Genomic DNA, 27,923 nt, shown 5'->3' with positions numbered 1-27,923 from the left:
GATATGTACCATACCGCGTACTGTTACTATATTGAAAATTTGGTATTTAAATGAGGCGCCAATATATGTGATACAGCAATTTCAGCTGAAATTGCACGAGCAGCAGGGTAAGTAACTGGAGGCAAAATAAATCTTTAATGACTAGTATCATGCCACCTCGTCATTGTTCTGTTAAATAGTCTCAGTTCTGTTTCCGCCCACTCTCTACTCTCTACTCTTAGCTCGTGAATTCGATATTTTCCGGCGTCGAATAGAAAAACCGGACTACCGCCAGCGGCGGCGGAGTAAAGACATTTGAAGATGCAATCCTCCACAGTGACATTATGCACCGCCGTTTCTCCGCCGGCGATAAATTGTGCTTCATCTAGACCGTTGCGAATCGTCAATTTTAAAACACCTGCTTTGATTTCTCGTGTAGATTTCATCGGCGATGACCGGATTAAACGACGCAGTCTGTCAATTTCTAGTAGAGGCGCACGGCGGTTGCGTTTGAATCGAAATTTCATTTCTAGCACCACTGCCGCAGCTGGCGGCGGCGGCGGTGGTTCCGTTTCGGAGCTGAACGACGGCGCTAGGAAACTACTGCAGGTTATTCTGTGGATAGCTGAGGCTGTTTATATCGTTTGGCTCTTCTTACTTCCCTATGCTCCTGTAAGTGTAGCTCCTTTATTTAATCAATAATTTAGCTTAATTTCTACTTTTTTAGGTATTTAAGTATTTTTATTTCCGCAGCAGCTCTGTTTATGGATCAATTCATTCATACTTAAGTTTGATTGTATCTGTGAAATTTCATTAATGTTTGAGATTCTGAGGAGAATGTGATTGCAGATGTTGCTCTTTAGGCATAAATCATAATGCAACTTCGAAATGAATTAGAATTTTACTGCTGATTTATTTGATTGTAGGGGGATCCTGTCTGGGCCATTAGTTCAGAAACAATCAGTTCTCTGATAGGCCTTTCACTCAATTTCTTCTTTATTCTGCCTTTGACAAACTTAGGTAATACTTTCTTCAGTTGCATCGTCGTATTTTATACGGATATATATGCTACTTACTCTCGAATTTGATGCTACGTGATATCAATTTGCTGCTGCTTAATGGCTTATTGCAAGTATCGTGATCATGTGTGATATTGTGCTTTGGCAGAGCAGTCGGTATTCATCTCATTGAGGCACCAGTTCTCCATCCAGTAAGTTTTGCTGGTACAGCAAACTTTTAGGGCCTCGTTCTGTTTTAGGCTGATTTCGTATGCTGTTATCTTGTTTTGCTTAGATGTCTGAGGGATTATTCAACCTTGTTATTGCGTGGACGCTGATGTTTGCTCCTCTGCTTTACACTGATAAACTGAGAGGCAGATTCAAGGGATCAATTGATGTATTATGGGGCTTTCAGATGTTTCTCACAAACAGTATGCTTCTCAACTTGTTTGTGCTTGCCACACACACACACACACACACAGTCATTTGATATTGCTTTGCCAACTATGCTTTCATGATATTACCCTTTACATGCTCATCTCATTTGCAAATTCTATAGTTTTAATGATTCGGATTGTGTCCTCTACTTTTATTGGCTGCAGCGTTCTTGATTCCTTACATGGCTATACGTCTGAACGAGGCTCAAGAGGACGACACTCCAAGAAAGACCTCTCAACTTGGTTCAGTCATGACAAACGGAGCAGCCATTGTTGGACTCACTGGTGGGATTGTAAGCTTGCTGTCGATAGTTTGGGCCTTTTACGGCCGAGGAGATGGTAATTTTGGAGATTTGGGAGAAAGACTGGAGTTTCTGCAAAACTATCTCGGATCCGAGAGACTTGCCTACGCCTTCATCTGGGATATCTGCCTGTACCTAGTTTTCCAGCCATGGTTGATAGGCGACAACCTCCAAAACATCCGACAAGACAAAGTTGATTCGGTTAATCTTCTCAGATTCATCCCAGTAGTCGGCCTAGTCGCCTACTGCCTCTGTTTAGACACCAGCAAAGAGACATAGCCTTATATACTACTACTACATGTGTTACTAATGCCTTGATTATTTAACAGATTCCAAAACTTCATTCTTGAATATGTGTTATATCTTGATAAGTTTGCAATGAAAAGGGCCCTTTCTATTGAGAGTCAAGCAGGTAAAATTACATCACAAAGTCAAAATATTACAACATGAAGTGCCGAATTCAAGACAGATTGCCACCACTCTGCTGCCAGAGATTGATGATGTCCGTGGCCTGATTGAGAAGAATGATCATCTTCTTCTGCGAGATCCACGGCTTGCTCTCTAGAGTCGCCTTGAGCTCTTCCCACGCATCCTTCCTCGGCCAGAAGAAGTAAGGGCTCAGCGGCACGGAGCCATGCCCCGGTATGCTCTGATCTAGCCCGAGACCGATGTTCTTCTCCATCCATATGAACTTCAGCACCAGCTGCGGGCCACCCACGGTCTGCTGCTTCACAGCTGACTGGTAATAATGTATCGAAAACACACACTCACTATGTGCATTTCATGATTGGTAATGTATAATAACAGTAGATATATAAATTGTGATAGAGCAATGCTAATAAAAATTGAATCTTTTTTTATGGTGAAAAGCTAATTGAGCAGTGTAGGTGAACCTGAGGTTGTGGGACGATTTCGGCGGCTGTTTCTGCCGGAGCTACTTCGGCGGCGGCGGCGGCGGGCTTGAATTTGAGGTGAGTAGAGCGCAATTGGGAAACTCTTGGGTTCACAGAAAATGAGGTTTTTGAGGGTGGGGAGGAGAGGTTCTTGAAAACAGAGGAAGGGCGGCTTGTAATAGGGCCCTTTATGCTTGGTTGCACTGACATGGATAACATCTTCTGCTTTTCTCAAAATCGAGAGAGAGAGAGAGGAGAGGAGAAGGAGAGATGGAGAGGATTGATGTGATAACTGATAAGGTATCCAATCTAGAAGAGAAGGGAGGGGTCATGGGCTTCACAGTTGGGCTTTTAATAAGACTAAGGATCGATTTAATAGGGCCCTTTATGCTTTGTTAAACTGACAGATGGGCTTGGTTTTCTTATCTAATTTTTTTGTTCATATTAATAGAATTTTAAAAAGACATGGATTAAAACGTTTTCGCTAAAAGATCAGATTTCTTTGGTTGAAGACCATGGTTATTGCATCGCCCGATCCAATGATTATTTCATGTGTTGTCATGCCGATTTATAGGTACTTCGAAGAATGTGACAACATGTACTTTGAAGAACGTGACAACATGCCATGGATTTAAGACTGCTTTGTGCTCAATTATAGGTATATCGAAAGATGTGACAAAGATTTAAGATAACTCTGTACCAAAGGTAGGAGTCGAACCTCTTGTCATTTGATTAAGGATGGTCGGGTTATATTCTACTGGACCGGTTCAATAAAAAACAGATTAAACATTGACTAATCAAATAGTAAGCCATAAACTTAATAATTATATTGGAGGATGTCACACGAAAATCTAGAGAATCAAACTAGTCAACAATAATTATGTAATTAAGCACTAACTTACAAACACTGACACCATAAATAAATAAAATCATAAAACAAAGAATGTTTATATCAATAAATATCTTGCATAATGATTTGACAATGAAATCTCTTCAATAGTAGTAGTCCCGAAGTTTACATGTTAGTCGCGTTCCCAACAGACGAATGGCTCTAGGAGTTTCGAAAGAGATACAAAATTCATTGAAAATATGTTTACGGCAAGTACGTCTGTTTTCGTACGAAATTGGTAAAATATAAAAGAGAAAGAGAAAATCAGTTAAAGCATTATTAGTGGATAATGAGATCCACAAAAATTAGTAGATTCACCAAATTAGTAGTGTAATGTGTGGTGAATTTTTAAAATAAAAGGCAGACCAATTTTAAGAGACTGACCAGAATAAAATATTTTTTGGTGAGTATATACATTCTTTGTTCCTAAATAGGATTATGTATTGTTGTGCTCCATTTGCAAGTGAAGAAACACTTTTTTCTTGACAACGACTTATACATCTATATTTTTGTATATTATTTTGCATTATCTTTTATGATATATTTATATGGTTGTTAAATTTTTGATTTATTTATATGATTTATTTTGCTTACTATGGGATATTTTTTGAATATATTCCATATATTATTTTCTTAAAGTCTCTCTATCTATCGATTACTCTCTCTTTCAGTGTATTTTCTCCCCATCTCATATTTCAGTGTTACTTATTAACAAACTTACAAAAGTGATTGTGTGGAGAAAAGTTGTGGTTTATGTCGTGAAAGGATAAAACAACTTGATATATGGATAATATGTTAATATATGGTTATTGCCATGTGGTATTTACTCATTCGTAATGAAAACAACCAAAAGTGCTGAAAAAAGAGCATTATCCCTTTCCACATCAATGGAAAGCTACAAGAAAATTGAGATATTTGATAAAAGTTTCCATTTCTGAGTTGAAAGGCCATGTGAATAGTTCATACAAATGAATTATTCATAAATATCACAACCGTGAAAGCTCCTAATTAGGTGGCCTGAAAATATGTATATAAACAAAATGTAGAATGCGACAGTTTTATCATTCACTCCCTCCGTCCGTGAATAGGAGTCCCGTTTTTCCATTTTAAGAATCCGTGAAATGGAGTCCGTGAATAGGAGTCCGCGAATAAGAGTCCCGATTCACTTTTACCATAAATGGTAATAGGGTCCCACCTTCCGCTAACTCATTCCAATCACATTTCATTTATAATTAATATATATACAAGTGAGACTCTTATTCCACCAACTTTTTTCCACCCACTTTTCTTAACATTTCTTAAAATCATGCCGCCCATGAATGAGACTCCTAATGGCGAACGAAAAGAGTATTAATTATTAAAAAAAAGTGATACTATAATTACTATTCACAGCTGAGAGAGCCAATGGGAATTCTTACACCTGTGTTCATAGTTGATTAATTATTTCAGACAAGATTCTATTATTATAAGAGTTTTAATTATTTCATTTTATCACTACCATGATGTACAATCATTAATCATGGTGTTTATTTGTCTTCTTATCATAAACCAATTAAAAATCTTTCCTTTTTCCCTTTTTAAAATTTTAAGCATTAAATTTAAAGATTGAAATTCAAATACAAGACCTTTAGCCTCTGACATATACTCCACATTACTTTACCGCTATGCCAATACACCGGAGCTTTTGCTTTTTCAAAATTAAGTAGATCATGACACCATTAATTAACACTTTTGTAATCAGTTGTAGTGAAAAAATTATGTACTAAGTTCAAGTCCTTTTTCAACACGTTCTTGCTTGAATATATTAAATTGAATTAAGGTTTGGTAATGAAGCTATATAACCAAAATTGTCAGCATTTGAATATGATTTTGACTCAAGTGTTACTACTTTACTACAATGAGTAAGTTGTAACTAACTGTGTAAGAAGTCAATTAGAAGTGATGTCTAAATCCCTATTTAATTATGATCTCTCACAATAATGCTGCAATAGCTTCAGTTAACAAACTTAACAAACTGAAGAGTTCTGCATTCATTCCTTCCTTCATTCAATCAATCAATCAATCTTGAAAGCAAAGAAAAAAATGAGCAAAAATAGCTTGCTCTCTGTAGCTAGCATGGAAAGCATTGAGGAACACACCTCGTGCCTGGCCTCAGCGTGCAACGGGTTAAAGCAGCAGTGGCGCGACTCTTTTGATTTCGCGAGAAAGGCGTTGGAGATGGGGCGGAAGGATCCGAGAAAGGCGGTGTATGCACTCAAAATGGGCTTTGCATTAGCCCTGGTTTCATTGCTCATATTCTGGGACATGCCTATTGAAGATGTGTCCCAGTATTCAATCTGGGCCATCCTGACTGTCATTGTGATGTTCGAGTTCAGTATAGGTAGGCACGGGCCATTGATCATAGTGTGTTTCTTGCTTGAATGATAGAGCAGTGATTGTGTGTTTGTGTGATATTGTGTAGGGGCAACGTTCATCAAGGGATTCAACCGCGGATTAGGCACCTTTTCGGCTGGAATACTGGCGTTTTTGTTTGCGGGGCTATCTATCTTGGCTGGACCATGGGATAAGGTTGTGATTGTTATAAGTTTCTTCGTCACTGGTATGTTTCTAGAAATGGGACTATCAAGATTTCATTTTTTGCTTCTGCTAATTGAAGTTGAATAGGTTTATGAGATGGTTTTTACTTTGTTTCAAGAAATGGGACTAATCAAGATTTCAGTTTTTCTGGAATAAGTTTATGTGAGTGTGTTTTCACTTTGTTTCAAATGGGACCAATCAAAATTTCATTTTTTTTGCTGGTAAATGAAGTTGAATAAGTCCATGTGACTATTTTTTACTATGTTTCATGAAATTGGACTAATCAAGATCCCATTTTTTTTCTGCTAATGAAGTAGAACTAGTTATGAGACTGGTTTGTACACTGTTTCAAGAAATGGGACTAATCAAAATTTATTCTTTTTGTGTTTCAGCTAAATGAAGTTGAATAGGTTTATGAGATTGGTTTTTAACATTTTCAAGAAAAAGGATTAATCATGATTTCAGTTTTTTCTGACTGGTTTATACAGTGTTTCAAGAAATGGGACTAATCAAAGTATATTCTTTTTGTGTTTCAGCTAAATGAAGTTGAATAGGTTTATGAGATTGGTATTTTAATATTTTCAAGAAAAGGGATTAATCATGATTTCAGTTTTTTCTGCTAAGCGAAGTTGAATATGTGACTGGTTTTTTACTCTGTTGCAGGAAATGGGACTAATCAAGATTTCATTTTTTTTCTACTAAATGAAGTTAAATAGGTTTATGAGACTGGTTTTTACTCTGTTTTATCATGGTTTGCAGGCTGTTGTGCATCGTACTTGAGGCTTTACCCGACAATGGCGCCATACGACTATGGATTCCGTGTTTTTGTGCTTACATTCTGCATACTAATGGTGGCTGGGAACAGAAATGGGGGCTATGTATTGGCAATTCTTACTAGATTGGTGCTGATTGCTCTTGGTGCTTGCATGTGCTTCGTCATCAACATCTGTGTGTACCCTATCTGGTCTGGAGACGATCTGCACCGCCTCGTCGTGAATAATTTCAAAGAGCTTGCTACATCTTTGGAAGGTCTAAATCTGATTCGTACCAAAAAACACTCAACACATACATATCATCTTTCCCAAAAAGGTCACTTTTTTTATCTGCTCATCAGGTTGTGTCAATGGCTACTTGGAAAGTGTTAACTACGAACGAACGAGCAGCCGGTTCATGACTCAAGCATCCAGTGACCAGATGTATCTTGGCTACAAATCAGTCATAGAATCTGCAAGCAGAGAGCAAACCTTGGTAAAAAAAATTTGAACTTTATTCATGAATTAGTGCCTCATCATGGTAACATAACTCTTAACCATGTGCAGTTAGGTTTTGCTCTATGGGAGCCGCCTCACGGGCGCTACAGAAAGCTTCACTATCCGTGGAAGACGTATGTGAAGACGAGCAACGCTGTTAGGCACTGTGCTTACACTGTGATGGCACTCCATGGATGCATTATGTCTGAAATTCAGGTAACTTTTAGTTTCTATCATGTTTCAACGTTGTTAGGTCGATTACTCGGGTTTAACTTTACAAGATCTCAGTCACCACCAGAGAAACGGAAGGTGTTCTGTGAAGAGCTCAAGGAGGTGAGCACTGAGGGAGCAAGGGTTCTGCGCGAGCTGGGAAGCAAGATAGACAAGATGGAGAAGTTAGGAGGATTCAAGAACATTCTAGACCAAGTGCACGTTGCGGCTGAGCATCTGCAGAAGAAGATAGACCATAAATCATTCCTCCTTGTGAACTCTGAGAGCTGGGAAGTTGGGAGCCCCAGGAAGGATCTAGAAGAGCTAGATGATCCTCCACAGCAGCATCTTGGCCTAAAATGTTTGAGTGAAACCTCTATTTACGCGCATAAGGCTCAAACGCAGATGCCAGAAGAAGATTTCCCGCCTATGCAGAATCTGAGGAGGCTTGTGCCATGGCCTTCCTCATTTTGTTTGGTGGAAAGTAATGGAGTGTTGGTGAGAGAAGACGAGGCCAAGACTTATGAGAGCGCGAGCGCCTTGTCACTTGCCACGTTCGCCTCGCTCTTGATTGAGTTCGTGGCGAGGCTGCAGATTGTGGTGAACTGCTTTGAGGAGCTCAGTGAGGAGGCAGAGTTTATAGATCCTGATGTTGTTGTTCTAACAGAATGTGGAGGCCTTTGGACAAGGCTAGTGAGGAGTTTGAGGTTTAAGAAGTGATTTTATATTGTATAGTTTGGATGCAAAAAATTTCAAAGATTTGATCTTTAATTAAAAATCTGTCTCAATTATACTAGCCTTTGTGCTTGGTTGAACTGAGATGGTTTGAGTTCACCGTAACGTGACCTTTAAATTTCTGTTTATTTCTAATAAAATGAGTTCACACTTCACCCTCACCGTAGCGTCCTTTAAATTTCTGTTTATTTGCCAATAGAAATGAGAGAGAGTTGTTGGGAGAAGATAAGGTATGAATCTTGAAAAGAGAGAAGGCCTCTAAACTTAATTTGGCTTTCAATAAGATTTTTGATTGAATTAGGCCCACACCAATAATATACACTTGAGTTTTTTAAGTATAAATTGTAATAAGAAAAATCATAGTACTATTATTTTTGTTAAATTATGGTACCTCATATAATATTGATCAATGATCATATTTTGACTGTCTCCATAACTTTGAATAATCGATACTACAATTCATGAATCTGAACAAATATGAATCCAAAATATTTCATCAAGAAAAATATTAAAATTCGTAGGTTTTTACTACTGGTTTTTGAAATTGGGAGACATTTGGCAAAAGTTCATGGTTTTTTCTTCCCAACAATTTTATCTTTAATTTATTTTGAAAACCTTTGATTGCCTTATCAAGATTTCAAACGTTTTATGTGGAAGATCAGATTTTAATCATTGGCTAATCAATACTTAAATTATTGATTTAATTTATTAATAGTAGGTCATCATATAAATATTTATATTGGAGCTTGTCAGACGAATATCAGCAGAATCCAACAAGTCAACAAAAATCATGCACTACAAATCCCTAACTTACACACGGCTGCATCCATATAAAAAAATCGTAAAAAATATTCATTTAATTATTAACTTGCATAATAATTCGACACAGCACACCTTATGTCTGTAGCTCTACACAAGTAGAAATCTTGAAGAAGAAGAAGAAGAAACCGACGTTAACGTGTTAATTATATATGAGTAATAAATAAGTTTATATACCGAGAGTAATACTTACTTTATGTAATTAGAAATTGAATGATTTTGTTAATGTGCCAAATTAACAAAAAAAATTATCTATGATTGTTGACATGTGTGGTTTTCTAATTTGTAAGGAAAAAATAGCATTATCTATTTCCACATTAATTGAAAGCTACAAGAAAATTGTAGTAATAATACTCCCTCCATCCCAGATAATTTGGGACACTTTGACTCAGCACGGGTTTTAAGAAATCTAATGGAAAGTGAGTTGAAAAAGTTGGTGGGATGCGGGTCCTACTTTTAAAGTATTAGTTTTATAATAAAATATGAGTAGAAATGAGTTAGTGGAATATGAGGTCCACTACCAAAAATGGTAAAATTGAAGGACAAATTATGTGGGATGGTCCGAAATGAAAACTGGGTCGAATTATCTGGGACGGAGTCTTTGATAAATTAAAAGTTCCAATTTTCGAGGTGAAATCCCATATGCGAATAATTTATGCAAATGAATTATATTCAATAATAGCACCATACGTGATAACACCTAATTGGATGGCAATGTAAATATATATAATAAAAAGTGGATGCGACAATTTATCATTTAATAATTCTTCATATCGATTCAGAGTTGAGAGAGCCAATGAAAACTCCTACACCTGTGTTAATTAGTTGATTTTTCCAGACAAGCTTCTAATAATTATTTAATTTCATCACTTCCATCATCATTCATGATGTTATGTCTTCTTGAATGAACCATCAACAACTTTTTCTTTCATAGTTTCCCTTTTTTAATTTCTTGCAACATCGAATTTAAGACCTTTGGCCTCGAGTAGTAAATGTTCTAAGTGTTTACTACTCTACCGCTATACCAACACGAACTTTTATTTTTCGAAATTAAGCAAAGTGTGACAACATAAACACGTTTGAAATCAGTTGTAGGAGAAAAATAATGCATAAAGTTCAAGTCTTTACGCACGTTCTTGCACATATTAAACAAAAGAATCAAGATTTGGAATCTGGTTTGTGACAGCTACGTTTGGGGAACCTAAGTCTAATTTAAATCGTCATCATTTGTGAATGATTTTGACTCAACTATTATTTTACTACAATTGGTAAGTTGTAACTTGTAACGAACTGTGAAATAAATCAATCACATGTGGTGTCTAACTCCCTATATATGTTTTGATCAATCACAATAATGCTCCAAAGCAAAGAGAAAAAATGAGCAAAACTAGCTTGCTTTCTTTAGGTAGCATGGGAAGCATTGAGGAAGACACGAGCAGCTGCTCGTGTCTGGCCTCAGTGTGCAATGGATTCAAGCAGCAGTGGCGCGACTCATGTGATTTCGCCAGAAAGGCGTTGGAGATGGGGCGGAAGGATCCGAGAAAAGTGGTGTATGCACTCAAAATGGGCTTTGCATTAGCACTTGTTTCACTGCTCATATTATGGGAAATGCCTATTGAAGATGTGTCCCAGTATTCGATCTGGGCTATCCTTACTGTCATTGTGATGTTCGAGTTCAGTATAGGTAGGCGTGGGCGTTGATCACAGCGTGTTTCTTGCCTGGAAGAGAGAGGACTAATTGTGTGTTTGTGGGATCTTGTGTAGGGGCGACATTCATCAAGGGGTTCAACCGTGGTTTAGGCACCTTTTCGGCTGGAATACTGGCCTTTTTATTTGCAGGGCTGTCGATATTGGCCGGACCATGGGAGAAGATTGTTATTGTTATAAGTTTCTTCATCACTGGTATGTTTCTAGAAATGGGACTAATCAAGATTTCATTTTTTCTTTCTGCTAAATGAAGTTGAGTTGAGTAGGTTTATGTTACTGGTTTTTACTATTCTTGAAGAAATGGGATTAATCAAGATTTCAGTTTTTTCCCTGGTAAATAAAGTTGAATAGGTTTGTGTGACTGGTTTTTACACTGTTCCAATAAATGGGACTAATCAAGATTTCTTTTTTTTTTCCTGGTAAATGAAGTTGAATAAGTTGATGTGACTGGTTTTTACAATTTTTCAAGGAATGGGACTAAGCAAGATTTCAATTTTTTCTGCTAAATGAAGTTGAATAGGTTTATGAGACTGCCTTTTTACTTTGTTTCTTGAAATGGGACTAATCAAGATTTCAGTTTTTTTCTGGTAAATAAAGTTGAATAAGTTTATGTGACTGGTTTTTATTTTGTTTCAAGAAATGGGACTAATCTATAGTAGTAGTATTTCTTTTTTCTGTTTTTTGGAAAATGAAGTTGGATAGGTTTATGAGACTGATTTTTACTCTATATCAAGAAATGGGATTAATCATGATTTCAGTTATTTTTTCTACCAAGTGAAGCTGAATAAAACTTGTGGAACTGGTCTTCACTCAGTATAAGAAATGAGACTAATCAAGTACTAGTATTTATTTTTCTGCTTTTCGGCAAATAAAGTTGAATAGGTTTATGTGAGTGATTTTTACTCTATTTCAAGAAATGGGATTATTCACGATTTCAGTTTTTTTTTTCTACCAAGTGAAGCTGAATAAAACTTGTATAACTGTTCTTCACTCAGTATCAAGAAGTGAGACCAATCAAGATTTCATTTACTACTAAATGAACTTGAATAAATTTATGTTTCTGGTTTTTACTGTGTGTCAGGAAATGGGAGTGATCAAGTTTTCTTTTTTTACAACTGCAGCTAAATGAAGTTGAATAGGTTTATGAGACTGGTTTTTACTCGATTTCAAGAAATGGGATTAATCAAGATTTCAGTTTTTCTGCTAAGTGAAGTTGAATAAACTTCCGTGGCTGGTTTTTAATACTATGATACAAGAAATGGGACTAGTCAAGATTTCATTTTTTCTGCTAAATTTAAGTTGAATAGGTTTATGAGACATGTTTTTACTCTGTTTTATCATGGTGCTCTGCTAAATGAAGTTAAAAATAGGTTTATGTGACTGGTTTTTACTCTGTTTTAATCATGGTTTGCAGGCTGTTGTGCATCGTACTTGAGGCTTTACCCGACAATGGCGCCATACGATTATGGATTCCGTGTTTTTGTGCTCACATTCTGCATACTAATGGTAGCTGGGAACAGAAATGGGGGCTATGTATTGGCAATTCTTACTAGACTTGTGTTGATTGCTCTTGGTGCTTGCACCTGCTTCGTCGTCAACATCTGTGTGTACCCTATATGGTCCGGAGACGATCTGCACCGCCTTGTTGTGAATAATTTTAGAGAGCTTGCTTCATCTTTGGAAGGTCTAATTCTAGTTCACTCAAAAAAACACAACAAATGTATATTCTTTCCCAAAAAGTTCACCTTTTTGTTTCTTGAACTCTTGATCAGGCTGTGTCAATGGCTACTTGAGGAGTGCCAACTACGAAAGAATGAGCAGCCGGTTCATGGATCCAGCATCCAGTGATCAGATGTACCTTGGCTACAAATCAGTCATAGAATCTGCAAGCAGAGAGCAAACCTTGGTAAAATTTAAAAGAAAAAAAGAAAAAAGAGATGAACTTTGATCATGAATTAGTGCCTCAATATGGTAACATAACTCTAAACCATATGCAGCTAGGCTTTGCTCTATGGGAGCCGCCTCACGGGCGCTACAGAAAGCTTCATTATCCGTGGAGGACGTATGTGAAGGCGAGCAACGCTGTTAGGCACTGTGCTTACACTGTGATGGCACTTCATGGATGCATTATGTCTGAAATTCAGGTACCTTTTTGTTTTTGTCATGTTTTAACATTGTTAGCCCGAGATCTCGGGTTTAACTTTTCAAGATCTCAGGCGCCACCAGAGAAACGGAGGGTCTTCCGTGAAGAGCTCCAGCAGGTGAGCTCTGAGGGAGCAAGGGTTCTGCGCGAGTTGGGAAGCAAGATAGACAAGATGGAGCAACTGGGACGATTCAAGAACATTCTAGAACAAGTGCACGAGGCGGCTGAGCAGCTGCAGAAGAAGATAGACCATAAATCATTCCTCCTTGTGAACTCCGAGAGCTGGGAGGTTGGCAGCCGCAGGAAGGATCTAGAAGAACTAGATGATCCTCCACTACAACATCTTGGGCTAAAGTGTTTGAGTGAGACTTCCATTTACGTGCAAAAGCCTCTAACGCGGTTGCCAGACAAAGATTTCCTGCCTAAGCAGAATGTGAGGAGGCTTGTGCCATGGCCTTCCTCATTCTGTCTGGTGGAAAGTGATGGAGTGTTGGTGAGAGACGACGAGGCCAAGACTTATGAGAGTGCGAGCGCCTTGTCACTTGCCACATTCGCCTCACTTCTGATTGAGTTCGTGGCGAGGCTGCAGATTGTGGTGGACTGCTTTGAGGAGCTTAGTGAGGAGGCAGGGTTTATAGATCCTGATGTTGTTGTTCTAACAGAATGTGGAGGCCTTTGGACAAGGCTAGTGAGGAGTTTGAGGTTTAAGAAGTGATTTTTAAGAGTACATAGTTTGGCTCCAAAAAGTTTCAAAGATTTGATCTTTAATAAGTCAGTTATTGTATGTGAGTTGGGTTTATGAAATATATGTTGGCATTATGTTGATATTTGAATCAATAAAATTCAAGAACAACATTAGTGAAGAGTTGAGATTAAAGAGGTGATTTTCTTTGTATAGTTTGGCTGCAAAAGTTTCATAGATTTGATCTTTAAACTGTCAATTGTTGTGTGGCAGTTGGGTATCTGAAAATTATGTTGATATTTGACCAATAAAATTCAAGAACAACATATTTCATTCAATAAATATCAAGAATTTTAGCTTCTATTGTATTTGGGTTGCCACAAAGATGTGCATTTATCTTGTTTACAATATAAACCCAATTTTATGTTATTTTTAACATTTGGAAATACAATTATATTGTGATTTGTCCCAACTTTTTAATATGTATTACTACATGTTTAATGATCTTAGACAGGCAAGAGAAAATTAGAAATTTATGTGCCTATTTCTCTTTTAAATAACAATTTCAAATTTCTTGGCCAAATCAGAATGGGTCATTTTCACTTTTAAAGATTTAGAAATTTCTGATTAAAAATGTTTTTAGTTTTCAGAGAGGAAATTATATTCCTGAGATGCAATTTTTAGGTGTCAGTAGTTGATTGCATCACGATAGATTAGATATTTCATATTCTCGTTGATTTAGTTTTATTACCGGTGTTTGCCGCTTTTATTACAATAATAAAAGAAATGTTTTTATTGGATAAGGAGATTTTATTCAATTAAAGTAAAAAAAGTTCCAATTTTTATCTCCTCTTTGATGACACTGTATTTGGGTAGCATTTTCTTGTATAATTACATGAAAATCATCGGTCTGCAAACACAAATACAAATTCATAAATATCTCCCTCTCTCTACCCGTCTCTGAATCTCTCCCAAAACGCCTCTGAATCTGAGGGAGCCGGTGCCCTAGGTAAAATCTCTTCTCCTCCTTTCTATTTCCGTGATTTTAATTTACACTAAAGTTGTATGCATCTGAGAAATTTTCTCCATCTGCCCTAATTGGTTGGGGATTCGAAGCCCAGATCTTGGATTTCTTCCCATCGATTTTGATCTGCCTTTTTCTGTAATTTCAATTCGCTTCCCCTATTTTAGGTCGGAGAGGATAATGTTTTCGTGCCTTTCTTTCTTGTTCTTGACCTGAGCTTAGCCCTTTTCATTTGAGTTAGTGATTTTGGCATGATTAGTAATGGGATCTCGTGGTTAGATTATAGTTCTCATACATTCTTCTTTCAAATGAAAATTCTGATCTGTTTGGCAGCTCTTTGATTTTCCTAAATTGATTGGGAAATGAAGTTTTGAGCAGTTTAATCATGTGGGTTGGGTTTGATATTGTTTGATGAGTAATTTTTAAACGAATTTAGTTTCATTTTTTGTTTGGTTGTGTAAATAAAGGTTCAATTGTATATGTGTGTGTTTGGTATGCTGATGTTGTTCTTGATTTGTTTTTGTTTTTGGCATTACAGATTTTCGTACTGTTATTTTGTGCACAATGTCGATGGTGGATGAGCCACTGTATCCAATAGCAGTCCTGATAGATGAGTTAAAGAACGAAGACATTCAGCTGCGGTTGAACTCCATTCGTAGGCTGTCCACCATTGCGCGTGCACTTGGGGAGGAGAGGACTAGAAAGGAGTTGATTCCATTCTTGAGCGAGAACAATGATGATGATGATGAGGTGCTGCTTGCCATGGCTGAAGAGTTGGGTGTCTTTATTCCATATGTTGGCGGAGAAGAACACGCTCACGTGCTACTCCAGCCTCTAGAAACACTTTGCACTGTGGAGGAGACATGTGTGAGGGACAAAGCTGTGGAGTCGTTGTGCAGAATTGGATCACAAATGAGGGAGAGTGATTTGGTCGACTCGTTTATTCCTCTTGTGAAGGTTGGATTTAGTTTGCTCGTGTTACTTCATTACTTATGCTATTGAGGAGTCAAGATGGTTGGTTAGGCACCGATGATGTTAGTTATATGTTTTCTGACTCAACTTGTTTCTGTTGTTGATAAATACAGAGACTGGCAGCAGGCGAGTGGTTTACGGCCCGTGTCTCTGCGTGTGGTTTATTTCATATTGCATATCCAAGTGCCCCGGATATGCTAAAGACAGAATTAAGGTCAATGTACAGCCAATTGTGTCAAGATGATATGCCGATGGTGAGAAGAGCGGCTGCAACAAATTTGGGGAAGTTTGCTGCTACGGTCGAAGCTGCTCATCTCAAGACTGATATCATGTCCATGTTCGAGGACCTCACACAAGATGGTAAATTGAGTTTTGAGTCTTCGAAATCATTGTTGAGATACCATAGGAATATACCATGTGCAAAAAAAAGTGCAAGAAAAAGTTAAATTTGTTGAATTGTTACTTCTGTTGTCTTAAATCACAAGTAGCTACAGACGATGGGAAGTTAAGATTGTAAATGTTACTGTAGGTATACTGAAAGTGACTCGTTTCAATTGTTCTTTCCAGATCAAGATTCTGTTCGCTTACTAGCTGTTGAGAGCTGCGCTGCTCTTGGCAAGTTGTTGGAGCCTCAAGATTGTGTTGCCCACATTCTCCCTGTGATTGTCAACTTCTCACAGGTACAGTCGAAACTATTGCTATGAAGCATTATATCTGTTTATTTTGAATTTATTATAGTTACTTGCTTGAAGATTTTCCTTGGTAATGTTGGTAAGAAGTAGTTTAAGTGTATATATAGCCTCGATAATGTTGTTTGTGCTTGATTTCTCATTATGTTGTATACTGCTATGAATTTGGGTGAGCTCGAAGCTACTATTTTTTATGCTTTTGAGTATGGGTATGGGTATCTCATGATAGTTTTCAACTGGAAATACTTGTGCTTCTGTCCAAGTTGATTATGTTGCCATTTTTTCCCTCTCTCCTACCGTGAGACCCTCTTGATACACGTTTGTTCTCATCAGGATAAGTCTTGGCGTGTTCGTTACATGGTCGCCAATCAATTGTATGAGCTTTGTGAGGCTGTGGGGCCTGAACCTACTAAGTAAGTGTTTATATCCGATCCGTTGCTTAGCTTGATTTTCCCTTCTTTTTACAATGAGTTGTATTCATGATTAAACGTGATTTTATATGTTTCAGGACTGATTTAGTTCCTGCATATGTGCGCCTGCTCCGAGATAATGAAGCCGAAGTGCGAATAGCAGCTGCCGGAAAAGTTACAAAATTCTGTAGGATTCTTGATCCAGAGCTTGCTATCCAGCATATCCTCCCCTGCGTAAAGGTAACCTTCTAGGCCGAATTCTAGCTCGACTTGTTCACTTGTTACAGAATTAGCCCTAATCGTTTTCCCATATCATCGTTTGCAGGAATTGTCATCTGATTCTTCGCAACATGTAAGATCTGCTTTGGCATCTGTCATTATGGGAATGGCTCCCGTCTTAGGAAAGGTAAAGTTTGTCAGCTTGATTCGGAAGTATTATATCAGCTCTAACGTCTTTATTTATTTATTTATTTATTTATTTATTTTAAATTTGGTTATATTACAAATTTATGCAGGATGCAACGATCGAACAACTTCTTCCCATATTCCTCTCCCTCTTGAAAGACGAATTCCCTGATGTTCGCCTCAATATCATTAGCAAGCTGGACCAAGTCAATCAGGTCTGTGCCTCCTCGATTCGGTTCTTCTTCTTGTTTCACTTTATTCACACCATACTTAATATCTTCTTCCTGCCTGCACAGGTTATAGGAATCGACCTACTTTCCCAATCTTTACTACCAGCCATCGTCGAGCTGGCAGAAGATAGACATTGGAGAGTCAGACTTGCCATCATAGAGTACATTCCTCTGTTGGCTAGTCAGTTGGGTGTTGGATTTTTCGACGACAAGCTCGGTGCCCTTTGCATGCAGTGGCTGCAGGATAAGGTTCGTGATTCATCCCAACTGTTCACTTACACAACACTCCCTCAATCATATTCTAAGAGTTTGCGTACTACTTTCTGCAGGTTTACTCGATCCGAGAAGCTGCTGCTAATAATTTGAAGCGTCTGGCCGAGGAATTCGGTCCTGAATGGGCAATGCAGCATATAGTTCCTCAGGTCTGTTGCTTCTTAGATTTCGACGTATTCCCATTTTACCCTTTTTCTCTGTATATGTCGAAAACTCGAGCATTTCCCTGGTTTCCTATGCAGGTCTTGGAAATGGTGACAAACCCACACTATTTGTACCGTATGACCGTGCTACAGGCAATCTCGCTACTTGCTCCGGTCATGGGCTCCGACATAACATGCTCTAAATTATTGCCCGTCATTGTCAACGCGACCAAGGACAGGTAACATGCTCAATTATCCGAACACTTTGTCAACTTATAAGCTAGACGTTGCATCTTATAAGCTTAAGCCGAACGGGCTCTGATAATCTGAGCCTCCCGTAACTTTGGCAGGGTGCCCAACATCAAATTCAACGTGGCCAAGGTGCTGCAGTCGATGATCCCCATCGTTGATCAATCCGTGAGTAAAACAAACCCCCTTCACGGCTTCGATTTAACTGTCTCCCCATCTTTCTGAAAATGCCTTTCTTGCTTCGTAGGTGGTGGAGAAGACGATCCGTCCCAGTTTGGTAGAGCTCTCCGAGGACCCTGACGTCGATGTCCGTTTCTTCGCGAACCAAGCGCTCCAGTCGATCGATAATGCCATGTCGAGCTAGAAAAACGAAGTGACAGCCATTGTTGTTTCTGGACCATCTATTTAACATGCAAATCATTTGTATTTTTGTTTCATTGTTTTTGTTTGCTTCCTTTTTATGTGAAATCTGCAGTTGATAGTGTCTTTATAGTGTAGTGATTTTCTTGTCTGTAAGCTAAGGTTAAAACAGTCGAAAACTAGATACTCAACTCTCATGTCTTAATTTTAGCCCTTTTTTGTCCAATTGTTTTTTATTGGTTGTTTTTCCAAGCCTAGTAATATATTGATGTGGTCTAACTTTTAGGATAGAATGGAGTATTAATAATTATGTAATTACAGAGTTGTGATCAATGTCGAACCCTTCTTAAAGACCGAACTAGAGACCAAATTTGGGCCACTCATTTTTCTTAATCTTATGGTTATGATTAATTTAGAATTAATTTAATATTTTATTAAATAAAAACATTTTTAATTTTTTTTTTAATTTTTTTTAATGTTTAAAAAAATATTTTTAAAATTTGTTTAAAAATTTTTAATTTTTAATTTTTTAATATTTTTATATTCGATAAAAACTTGCTGGAGTAAATAATGAATTATATTCACTACATAATGAACTAAATGAATATATGTTATGAAGTAATTTTTTGCATTCATTATATACTGAATTTACTTCAACTAAAAGATAATTATGTCATAACACATTATGAAGTAATAAATTAATGAAATGAAGTAATAACATAACTGAATGAAGTAATAAACTAATGGAATGAAGTAATAGCATGACTGAATGAAGTAATAAACTAACAGAATGAAGTACTAAACTAATATAATGAAGTAATAACATGACTGAATGAAGTAATAAACTAACGGAATGAAATAATAACATGACTGAATGAAGTGATAAACTAACGGAATGAAGTAATAACCCTAAACCCAACTGAAAGATAATTATGTCATAACACATTATGAAGTAATAAACTAATGGAATGAAGTAATAGCATGACTGAATGAAGTAATAAACTAACGGAATGAAGTAATAAACTAACAGAATGAAGTAATAGCATGAATAAATGAAGTACTCCCTCCGTTCCGCTTAAGATGACATGTTTTCCTTTATAGTTTGTCCCAACTAAGATGACACATTTCATTTTTTGGTAACTTTCTCTCTCCAATTAATACACTCAACCACTTTTTCTCACTCCTATTAAAATATCCATCTATCTTCATCTCTCTACTTTAATACCTACACCCACCTTCTCTCTCTCTCCAATTAAACACTTTAACCAATAGCTCCTAAAATCTCGTGCCGGCTAAGCAATGTGTCATCTTAGCCTGGACGGAGGGAATAATAAACTAACGGAGTGAAGTAATAGCACTACTGAATGAAGTATTAAGTTCATAACATACATTCATTTAGTTCATTATGTAGTGAATATAGTTCATTATTTAAGAAAAATGAGTGGCCCTAATTTAATCTCTAGTTCGATCTTTAAGGGTGGATTTGTGGTTAATAGGACTATGTACTAACATATTTTACTATAAGAAGCACATGCCCTAATATTTGATAATGTTGAACCATATGCACTATCACATGTCTTTCATCCAGTGTTCTCTTCTCTATTTTATTGTAGAATTTGTAGAATGATATTAGAAAAACAAGCTCTATAACTCTCAAAGAAAAGCTCTATATTAATGTTATTCATAAAGTATACTTGTGCTTCAACAAAAGTTGGTTGTATGAATCGATCAATATGGACAAGTGCTTTTTTGCATTTAAACTTAGCAAGATTTTTACTCTGATCATCACATAACTCAAGAGAGTTCCATTATTCATAAATCCAGTCTTAAAGACCGAACTAGAGACCAAATTAGGGCCCTTAAATCTAGATTTTAATGGATGAGATTAAACCATGCCTCATGAATTTCGCTACTTCATTATGCAAGCAATATACTTTAAATCAGGGGTATTTCGGTCAAATTACATCTAGGGTAAAAAATTTCAACGTTGCTTCTCCTCATTCCCGATGCGCATCTTCTTTCTCATCTATCTCGCTCTCTTCTTCTCCAAATCGAAGAATACTTCTCCAAATCGAAGAATTCTTCTACAAATCAACGCATTTTCTTCTACAAAGCGACACTTATCTTCTTCTCCAAATCGACGTTCATTTCTACTGCAAATCGACGCTCATTTCTACTGCAAATCAATGCTCAAACGTTATTTCTCTGCCAAAATCGACGACTCCACAACTTCCTCTTCTACAATTGACAACATCTCAAACCTATTCAAGTCGAAATGTGATCTGTGGTTGACACTCAAAATGTTGAAACTCGCAAATCGTTTACCGAAGGTGAAACTGCCTATTTGCTTGGAGTATCTGTGGGGTTTCAATTGTGATTCGAGCATGAAGAGACATAGTAGAAGAGGAAAACAGTCTAAGGTAAGAGATGGTTGCTTGGAGTTGTGCCTTTGATGTGTTCGTAGAAATGTTTCAAAGAATGTAGAGGTTTGATTAATTCATATACAGTGAAAACGTAGGGAAACTTGGTTTTTCGTATGTATATGGCATTTGCTTGATCAAATAATGGAATGAAGTAAAACTGTAGTCCAATGAAGTAATAATGTTTTAAAATGAAGTAAAATCCTGCTAGAATGAAGTAAATATCTATTCATTTTTAATTTATTATATACCGGATTGATTTGTGTTTGTTATAATTTTTGACTAACAACAGTTAGTTTTTATGTTTTACACCAGTGTCTTGTTTTATTTGCCAAATAAAGTATATGTCCAAGCCTGGTCGTAGATGTGCCAAATGAAGAAATAAAGGATTTGTCCAAGCTTGGTCGTAGATTTGCCAAATGCTACGTGGTTGGTCGGCATTCAAGGAATTGTGACAAAACAGATGAGAAGAAAAAGCAACTATAAGTAATGAGCTGTTTTATTGATTTTCTCTTGTTAGGATTTTGATTTTCTAAAAATGTTGTGATACATTTATTTGTTTGTAATTTATTGCTTCATTCAAATAGGTTTGATACTTCATTCCAGTAGTTAACCACTTCATTTTGATACTTTGTTACTTTATTCCATTTTGAATTTGAATCTGTTTAACTTTTTGCAATCTTTAATGTGAATAGACTGTATGAAGTTTTTTATTCATATGTTAATACTAACCTATTCATTTAAAGAAGACTATATGTGCCTGCATTATTAAGGTATTTCCACCTCCACGGTATTTATTATGATGTATTCGTATAGTTTGTTGTCGTTTAAATTTTTGAAGGTAAAATAAAATCTCATTTCAAAAAACACATAATAACTCTACTAACGAAGTACTTTTATGCATTTTGTTTCATTATCTGTTAACCTTCCAATCTCTTACCAAACAAAATATATAGTACTCCATATGATTAAGATTATCATGATAAGTGTTCTGTTGGACATTCATTTATCAATAGTTCTTGTCTTGTTTTATGTTGACTCAAAGTAATGAACAAAAGAAATGAATTAAATCATTTACGGGATGAAGTTTATAAACTAATGATATAAAGGATTCAAGTGTAGATGAGGACAAGTGATCACTACTTCTTTTATATGTGCATTTACTTCATCCAACAAGTATATCACTTCATCACAATAGCTTTTTACTTCATCGAACTTCAGATAGGTTATTGCTTCAGTTCACAACCTTATTAAATGAGATTATAACTTCATCAATTAGGTTATTTAGTCAATACAGGTACAAGTCCAACTGCACACTTATACGTAAACACAATTCAGTTCATATTACTTCATTACATGTGATTATAACTTTATCGAGTATGTTATTTAGTTCATTACAATTATAATTCTTCGCAAACTATGCATAAAACACAGTTCGGTTCATATTACTTCATTACTTAAGGTTATAACTTCATCATATGCATTATTTAGTTCATTACAGTTACAATTATTCGCAAACTATGCATACAATACAGTTCACTTCATATTACTTCATTATTTGAGCTTATAACTTCATCACGTGTGTTATTTAGTTCATTACAATACTAATTCTTCACAAACTATACATACAACACAGTTCTCCATCCGTTCTTCCCCACTCTGAAAAATTCCTTCAATCCACCGCTATGATTTCCAACAAAAATCCTTCAAAATCGAACCAGATGACGATAAATTGTTCTCTAGCCCGAATCAAGCAATATATGCATTTCTTTTTCGAGCAATTCTCCCGAGTAGTATTTTATTTTCCAATGTATAAATTTTCCAGTAATCTGCATAACAACTAAAATATAAGAAACATGAAAGAATAAGAAACACACACGAAGATTAACACAACAAATCATGAAGTAACTCAAATAATGTGGATTTGACAACCAATCATGAATTAACACGCAAAGAATAAAGTAGATGTACGTATGAATAAAGTAGTGATCACTCTTCCTCATCTGCTCCATAATATAGTTTATATTTATAGTTTATTACTTCAGTAGATTTATTACTTCATTCCAATAGCTAATTACTTCATTCCAGTAGATTACTACTTCATTCCACTTTGAATTTGTTTAACCGTTTTACAAAATTTAACCTTTATTATAGAACTCAGTAGCATCATCAAGTTTAGGAAAAATCTGTCCTATATAGGGCTTCAGTTGGGATGGACAGACACTGATATAAAACATGCAAACTACTGTTAGTGGAAAATTAAAACAAACAATTTATGCCTACAAATTAAGTTCATTATAACAACAATTTAGTTCATTCTGTTGTGTTATTACTTCATTATAACAACAATTTAGTTCAATAAGAGTCGAATTGATTGTATACTTTAATGTGCAAACAACACATCAGTTAAAGATGTTACTTCATTATAATGTTTATTACTTCATTTTTACTGTGATTTACTTCATTATTATGTATTATTACTTCATTTTAGTAATAAAACCTATTGTATAAATAGATCATTTATATTACTTCATTATCATAACTTATTACTTCATTATATGAATTCAATACTTCATACTAACTAGATTATAGTTAATAGGAAAACAAATCATTTATATTACCTTTATTATCATACTTTATTACTTCATCTTATCAATTTACTATTTTATTAAAAAGAATATGTAGTTCATTTTAATGTGCAAATAAGTCAGCAGTTGAGTTAAATCCTAAAACTCTAAACCCATGCAACACAGTAAATAGATAGTTCATATTTAGTATCTATTACTTCATTACAAATGCTTTATTACCTCATTTTACGAAATTACTACTTCATCAAACAGAAAAGTATGCACTGCTGTTACCGCCCACATTAATTCGACTCAGAGCATGTCAGCATACTTTACTAGTCTTAGAAATCATACTTTAATTTGGGGCTGATAGTTCTTTTTTCATTGTTCATATTTAATTTGGGGGTGAAGTAAACATTATATTTCATATTTATAAACTATTACTTCATTATCATGTTTTATAACTTCATTTTGGTAATATACCTAACTGTATAAACAAATCAATTATATTACTTCATTATCATAGTTTATTACTTAATCTTATCAATTTACTACTTCATTAAAAAGAATATGTAGTTCATTTTAATGTGCCAACAAGTCAGTATATACACTACAATAATATCAGCATTTAATATTCAACAAGAACAGAAGTTCAGTTTTACTTGTTATTACTTCAGGATAACCAAAGTTTAGTTTATTATGAATACAAATCGCATATACACTACAATAATATCAGCATTTAATATTCAACAAGAACAGAAGTTCAGTTTTACTTGTTATTACTTCAGGATAACCAAAGTTTAGTTCATTATGAGTACAAATCGCATATAAACTACAAACATGAAAAAAATCTGTTTTACTTCATTAGTTTTAAGCTCATGGATCAACGTTCTAACGTTCCAACGTAGTTTTTAGCTGATTTTTCCGACCATTTACTTTATTATTAATATGTTTACACTACAAATATTGAAAAAAAATCGAAGATAACACATTGCTCAATTAGAAAAAGTCGTGAACCTTCAACTGCGTTATTATTTGATTCTGGCTCTGAATCCGCATAAAAAAGAGAGCCTCCTGAATTTCTAAGATCATCCATAATCGATCCATCATTGATCGATGTAGATCCTGTTGATGTAGATCCTAATCCGTCTTCAACCGCAGAATTTGTTGAAATTGATTCCAATCTGTCAATATTCTCCATGAGAGTCAGATATTGAGAAATTGAAGCATAATTCGTGACTTAAGGCTCAACGCCACCCAATTTTTCAAGCGCGCCGCCGACCGATCCCCTCCAGCACCTCCAATAGCTTTTGATGAGCCCGAAACGAATGAAACACAGATTGAATTGCGAAATTGAATTGAACGTGGAATGAACGCAGATCAACGCAGATCGTGGATGGCAGATTGAGGAAGATCGACGCAGAGCAGATCGTGAATTGCGAGAGAATTGAAGAAAATTGCGAGAGAATCACGTTATGTATGTGTTAAGAATTGATTTCCTAAAATACCCCTTAGCAAGTTTTTATTGAATTAAGTATTAAGTTAATTGCAAATTAATCCTAACCACAAGATCAAAAAAAAATGAAGGGTCCTAATTTGATCTCTAGTTCGGCCTTTAAGAAGGGTTCGACATTGATCACAACTCGATTCAGAATAATAAATTGCCAAGATGTCCTCTTCAAGCCTAGGTTCCTTTTCAACAATTCCAACTCACCACCACAGCCATCACAGTGATCACCAAGCCTTCTAAATTTATAAAATCAAGCCAACTGGAGTTTTGGAACTTAAAGAATCAACCATCAGAATATTTGCACAAGAAAGAAACTAAAAATTCTCAACAATCTTGATAATTTTTTCAAACTAGAGTGCATGCTATACACATTTAAAAATCAGTGTGTCACAATCAAGAGAGATTAATCATTTCAAAATGGAACAAGATACCAAGATAAGAACTCAATGGATTTCATTTCTCTGCCCTTTTATCTATTCACATAATAGGTCTTCTACATCACATAACCACAGTACAACTAAAAGACATATCAAGAAAACTCATGATCAAAAGATTAATTCCCTGAGCTTCAAAAGATATTATATACCAACATCTAAAGGCTGTTAAAAAAACAGTCTAATAGTAAGAACGCTCGCAGAAAGAGAGACCCGACATACACGTTTAAGGAACAGAGACTTTCAAGACCTTGTAACCATGCTACAAGAACGAGCCAATCGATAGGTTAAGCTGCCTCCGTCCAGCGTTGCCTCTCCATCAACAGGTTCAACCTCATACTGCTTTCTGCAGCCTGGGCAACGGGAATCCTCCTCAAGTATTCTCTTGTGACAGAAAAGGCAGAGCCTGAAACCACACGCACAGGGGCAAAAGCTTGAATCGGTGTAGTCTAAATCCTCAAAGCATATCGGACATGCTGTGGGGATTGGTCTGACGTTTTTACAGACCCATACTGATCCTTGGTCTAAATGGCGCTCAGACTTCATTGGAAAACTATGCTGCTTGGCCAAATTGGGTAAGGTCTGGGGACGACAAGCATCATCTGGCCTCCAAGCACAGCAATTTACCAGGGACCTACGATTAGCAGTTCTTCCCCTCTCCGGATCAGCACTGGCTGTATGGATCTGGTCACTTGCATCCACCTGAGAACCAGACTCTGTAGAATGGTCATGATTCTTTGAAGGAGGCGAATCTTTCTGCGTGTCGTCAGTGGCAGCCAATGCATCAGCAATGGCCTCCCAATCCTCCAAGCAATCATCATCGCCAGCATCCCCTACATCTTCATCGCTCATGTTCCCTGAACAGAAACCATTAGTACTACTGCTGCTGCTGCTTCCGCTACTTCCAGTGAAATTGGCCCCAGAATCGTTGCTTCCCGAAACACTACTGGTGTGGCTGGTCGGGCTGTTGGACTGAACGGAGTCCGAGTCACTGTAATGATTCATCGGTGAACCATCTCCATATATCCCCTCCTCACTTCTCATCTTAATCTCTAGCTTCCCCATCGGTTGGCTACTCGGATTTTCCAAATGCACAGATGCCCCAGTGGATGCAGTCACCCCACCATTGGCATCCGCCTTACTTTCACCCTTATTTTTCACTGGTTCCATAAAAACCCCAAATCACCAAATATATCCAGTACAAATGCAGGTATAATTATTGCAATAATTCACAGAAAATGCAAATCACAAATACAGCTACAATTATTGAAATAATTCACCGGAAATGCAACAATTATTGAAAAAGCAGGAGCTTTATAACAGTGGAGAAATATCATCCCCAAATACAAGATCCATTTTGTGCATTCGGAAAAAGGAAAAGGAAATCAAATAAATAGAAAAATCCACAAACCGTGAGAAAGCCACTGCTCACGGCGCGCATCGAGCTTGCACTGCTTCAATTTCGCCGAGCGGTTTGCCTACAGTTTCCAATCAACAAATAGCCGATCTCAGAAATTGCAGAAACAAAAATTCACCACAAATTTCTAAAATTGAGAATAAAATATCTCTAGCTCAATGCCTATTAAGATTAGAAACTGCCGGATTCCTTAAAAAATCATTATCGGAAATTGAAAACGAGAGAAAAATCAATTGAAACGATAAAATGTAAAAAAAAATTCCCCCAAAAAAATCAGTAAAACAACAGAAATCCTAATTTCCAATCCAATTAATCACGCAGCGATGAAAATGCGGATATAAACATTTCCCAAACGAATCAAAAGCAAGGCGCACCCTCTTCTTCTTGGCGAAATCCCTAAGGTTCGATGAGGCGATGGAGGCGTTGGGGATCGAATCGGAAACCATGGCTGAGTCAGGTCGTTGCAGAATCTGAAAAACCCTAAACAGATTGATCGGAGAAACGGGTGGTGAGAGAAAACGGTAGATATAGAGAGAGAATGTGGATAACGGCAACTGCTCTGCTTCGTTTCAACCCTTTCGTTTTTTCCTCTTCTACTTTTCTCAGCTTCGCAGTTGTATTGCTTAAATACGGTCATTTTGACCATTTTGCCCCTACCTTCCGTCGATAGTTACTAGGGATCTGCGAGGGCTTTTTCGTGATACTATTGTTATTATTACAGAATATTATATGGTTGAGAAATGATATTTTTGTTATGGAAGTAGTAGTGATAGATTTTATCTTGTTAATTTTAGCATTTTGTGGCAGCGTGGATTTAAGGGCATGAATAACCCTGGCCCGGATTTGGGCCGCAAGTCCCCTCCACGTCATCATTCTCTCAAATTAGTTCAAATTAGGGGTTCCAGGCCACAACTCCATTAACACCGCAGGCCACAACTCGGGCCACAACTCAGGCCACAACTATTCATTTCACAACATATTTTAATCGTAAAATAGAATACGTTGAACAATTAAAACCGAGAAAATTCATTGTTCAGTCAGAAAATAGGAAAAGAAAATTACAAATCCTAGAGCATCAATAAGACCTAGAAATTTTTTTTACAAATCCTAAAAAAAATTATTAAGACCTAGAAAATAAAATTTTCAATTCCTAGAAAAATTATTGAAATAATTTAGAGGATAGAACTGGAGAAATTGGT

At 36.4% G+C, this 27,923-nt stretch overlaps 6 protein-coding genes across 7 annotated transcripts; 4 read left to right on the top strand and 2 right to left on the bottom strand.

Annotated features, from left to right (window-relative positions):
- The first annotated feature begins 85 nt into the window (after window positions 1–85).
- LOC125210006 (uncharacterized) lies at window positions 86–2,124 on the top strand. Its single transcript, XM_048109583.2, has 5 exons — window positions 86–651; window positions 906–999; window positions 1,152–1,189; window positions 1,273–1,408; window positions 1,580–2,124. The coding sequence occupies exons 1-5, from the start codon at window positions 301–303 to the stop codon at window positions 1,993–1,995; spliced, it is 1,035 nt and encodes a 344-aa protein (XP_047965540.2). The 5' UTR covers window positions 86–300; the 3' UTR covers window positions 1,996–2,124.
- On the bottom strand, window positions 2,089–2,898 carry LOC125215822 (uncharacterized). The gene is made up of 2 exons (XM_048117389.2): window positions 2,610–2,898; window positions 2,089–2,455 (listed from the first exon to the last, which is right to left on the bottom strand). The coding sequence occupies exons 1-2, from the start codon at window positions 2,826–2,828 to the stop codon at window positions 2,177–2,179; spliced, it is 498 nt and encodes a 165-aa protein (XP_047973346.2). The 5' UTR covers window positions 2,829–2,898; the 3' UTR covers window positions 2,089–2,176.
- Window positions 2,899–5,462: 2,564 nt separating this feature from the next.
- Window positions 5,463–8,431, top strand: LOC125212019 (aluminum-activated malate transporter 9-like). The gene is made up of 6 exons (XM_048112022.2): window positions 5,463–5,878; window positions 5,960–6,097; window positions 6,835–7,104; window positions 7,190–7,323; window positions 7,395–7,541; window positions 7,614–8,431. Exons 1-6 carry the CDS (start codon window positions 5,581–5,583, stop codon window positions 8,253–8,255), a joined length of 1,629 nt encoding a protein of 542 aa, XP_047967979.2. The 5' UTR covers window positions 5,463–5,580; the 3' UTR covers window positions 8,256–8,431.
- Window positions 8,432–10,427: 1,996 nt separating this feature from the next.
- On the top strand, window positions 10,428–13,802 carry LOC125215711 (aluminum-activated malate transporter 9-like). The gene is made up of 6 exons (XM_048117225.2): window positions 10,428–10,773; window positions 10,854–10,991; window positions 12,211–12,480; window positions 12,569–12,702; window positions 12,794–12,940; window positions 13,013–13,802. Exons 1-6 carry the CDS (start codon window positions 10,467–10,469, stop codon window positions 13,652–13,654), a joined length of 1,638 nt encoding a protein of 545 aa, XP_047973182.2. The 5' UTR covers window positions 10,428–10,466; the 3' UTR covers window positions 13,655–13,802.
- A 675-nt stretch (window positions 13,803–14,477) lies between these two features.
- Window positions 14,478–18,602, top strand: LOC125214549 (uncharacterized). Of its 2 annotated transcripts, XM_048115622.2 has the most exons (13): window positions 14,478–14,630; window positions 15,184–15,602; window positions 15,731–15,977; window positions 16,185–16,297; window positions 16,640–16,719; window positions 16,815–16,956; window positions 17,042–17,122; window positions 17,232–17,336; window positions 17,418–17,600; window positions 17,681–17,773; window positions 17,867–18,006; window positions 18,118–18,184; window positions 18,264–18,602. In XM_048115622.2, exons 2-13 carry the CDS (start codon window positions 15,210–15,212, stop codon window positions 18,378–18,380), a joined length of 1,761 nt encoding a protein of 586 aa, XP_047971579.2. In that variant the 5' UTR covers window positions 14,478–14,630; window positions 15,184–15,209; the 3' UTR covers window positions 18,381–18,602. The 2 variants fall into 2 exon arrangements, with proteins under 2 accessions (XP_047971579.2, XP_088925104.1); XM_089068978.1 differs by having other exon boundaries at window positions 17,681–18,006.
- A 6,707-nt stretch (window positions 18,603–25,309) lies between these two features.
- Window positions 25,310–27,329, bottom strand: LOC125215868 (uncharacterized). Its single transcript, XM_048117444.2, has 3 exons — window positions 27,099–27,329; window positions 26,719–26,785; window positions 25,310–26,467 (listed from the first exon to the last, which is right to left on the bottom strand). The coding sequence occupies exons 1-3, from the start codon at window positions 27,168–27,170 to the stop codon at window positions 25,551–25,553; spliced, it is 1,056 nt and encodes a 351-aa protein (XP_047973401.2). The 5' UTR covers window positions 27,171–27,329; the 3' UTR covers window positions 25,310–25,550.
- Between the last annotated feature and the right edge of the window lie 594 nt (window positions 27,330–27,923).

Source organism: Salvia hispanica, chromosome 3 (genome assembly GCF_029641045.1).
Source record: "Salvia hispanica isolate PSC_SH4W2 chromosome 3, Shi_PSC_v1, whole genome shotgun sequence".
Taxonomy (NCBI): domain Eukaryota; kingdom Viridiplantae; phylum Streptophyta; class Magnoliopsida; order Lamiales; family Lamiaceae; genus Salvia; species Salvia hispanica.
The sequence above is the reverse complement of the archived record's forward strand: the minus strand, read 5'-3'. Positions and strand labels throughout refer to the sequence as shown.

What these genes read in the sequence shown, in the direction of transcription:
- LOC125210006 (XM_048109583.2), top strand. Translation starts at nt 301, where the DNA reads ATGCAATCCTCCACAGTGACATTATGCACCGCCGTTTCTCCGCCGGCG. An exon ending in TCTTACTTCCCTATGCTCCT is followed by an intron (nt 652 to 905) that starts GTAAGTGTAGCT and finishes ATTTGATTGTAG; the next exon opens with GGGGATCCTGTCTGGGCCAT. An exon ending in TCAGATGTTTCTCACAAACA is followed by an intron (nt 1,409 to 1,579) that starts GTATGCTTCTCA and finishes TATTGGCTGCAG; the next exon opens with CGTTCTTGATTCCTTACATG.
- LOC125212019 (XM_048112022.2), top strand. Translation starts at nt 5,581, where the DNA reads ATGAGCAAAAATAGCTTGCTCTCTGTAGCTAGCATGGAAAGCATTGAG. An exon ending in GATGTTCGAGTTCAGTATAG is followed by an intron (nt 5,879 to 5,959) that starts GTAGGCACGGGC and finishes GATATTGTGTAG; the next exon opens with GGGCAACGTTCATCAAGGGA. An exon ending in GCATTATGTCTGAAATTCAG is followed by an intron (nt 7,542 to 7,613) that starts GTAACTTTTAGT and finishes ACAAGATCTCAG; the next exon opens with TCACCACCAGAGAAACGGAA.
- LOC125215868 (XM_048117444.2), bottom strand. Translation starts at nt 27,170, where the DNA reads ATGGTTTCCGATTCGATCCCCAACGCCTCCATCGCCTCATCGAACCTT. An exon ending in ATTTCGCCAAGAAGAAGAGG is followed by an intron (nt 26,786 to 27,098) that starts GTGCGCCTTGCT and finishes TGGAAACTGTAG; the next exon opens with GCAAACCGCTCGGCGAAATT. An exon ending in TGAGCAGTGGCTTTCTCACG is followed by an intron (nt 26,468 to 26,718) that starts GTTTGTGGATTT and finishes TTATGGAACCAG; the next exon opens with TGAAAAATAAGGGTGAAAGT.
- LOC125214549 (XM_089068978.1), top strand. Translation starts at nt 15,210, where the DNA reads ATGTCGATGGTGGATGAGCCACTGTATCCAATAGCAGTCCTGATAGAT. An exon ending in AGCTGGACCAAGTCAATCAG is followed by an intron (nt 17,337 to 17,417) that starts GTCTGTGCCTCC and finishes CTGCCTGCACAG; the next exon opens with GTTATAGGAATCGACCTACT. An exon ending in TCCCCATCGTTGATCAATCC is followed by an intron (nt 18,185 to 18,263) that starts GTGAGTAAAACA and finishes CTTGCTTCGTAG; the next exon opens with GTGGTGGAGAAGACGATCCG.
- LOC125215822 (XM_048117389.2), bottom strand. Translation starts at nt 2,828, where the DNA reads ATGTTATCCATGTCAGTGCAACCAAGCATAAAGGGCCCTATTACAAGC. An exon ending in AAATCGTCCCACAACCTCAG is followed by an intron (nt 2,456 to 2,609) that starts GTTCACCTACAC and finishes CATTATTACCAG; the next exon opens with TCAGCTGTGAAGCAGCAGAC.
- LOC125215711 (XM_048117225.2), top strand. Translation starts at nt 10,467, where the DNA reads ATGAGCAAAACTAGCTTGCTTTCTTTAGGTAGCATGGGAAGCATTGAG. An exon ending in GCTTGCTTCATCTTTGGAAG is followed by an intron (nt 12,481 to 12,568) that starts GTCTAATTCTAG and finishes ACTCTTGATCAG; the next exon opens with GCTGTGTCAATGGCTACTTG. An exon ending in GCATTATGTCTGAAATTCAG is followed by an intron (nt 12,941 to 13,012) that starts GTACCTTTTTGT and finishes TCAAGATCTCAG; the next exon opens with GCGCCACCAGAGAAACGGAG.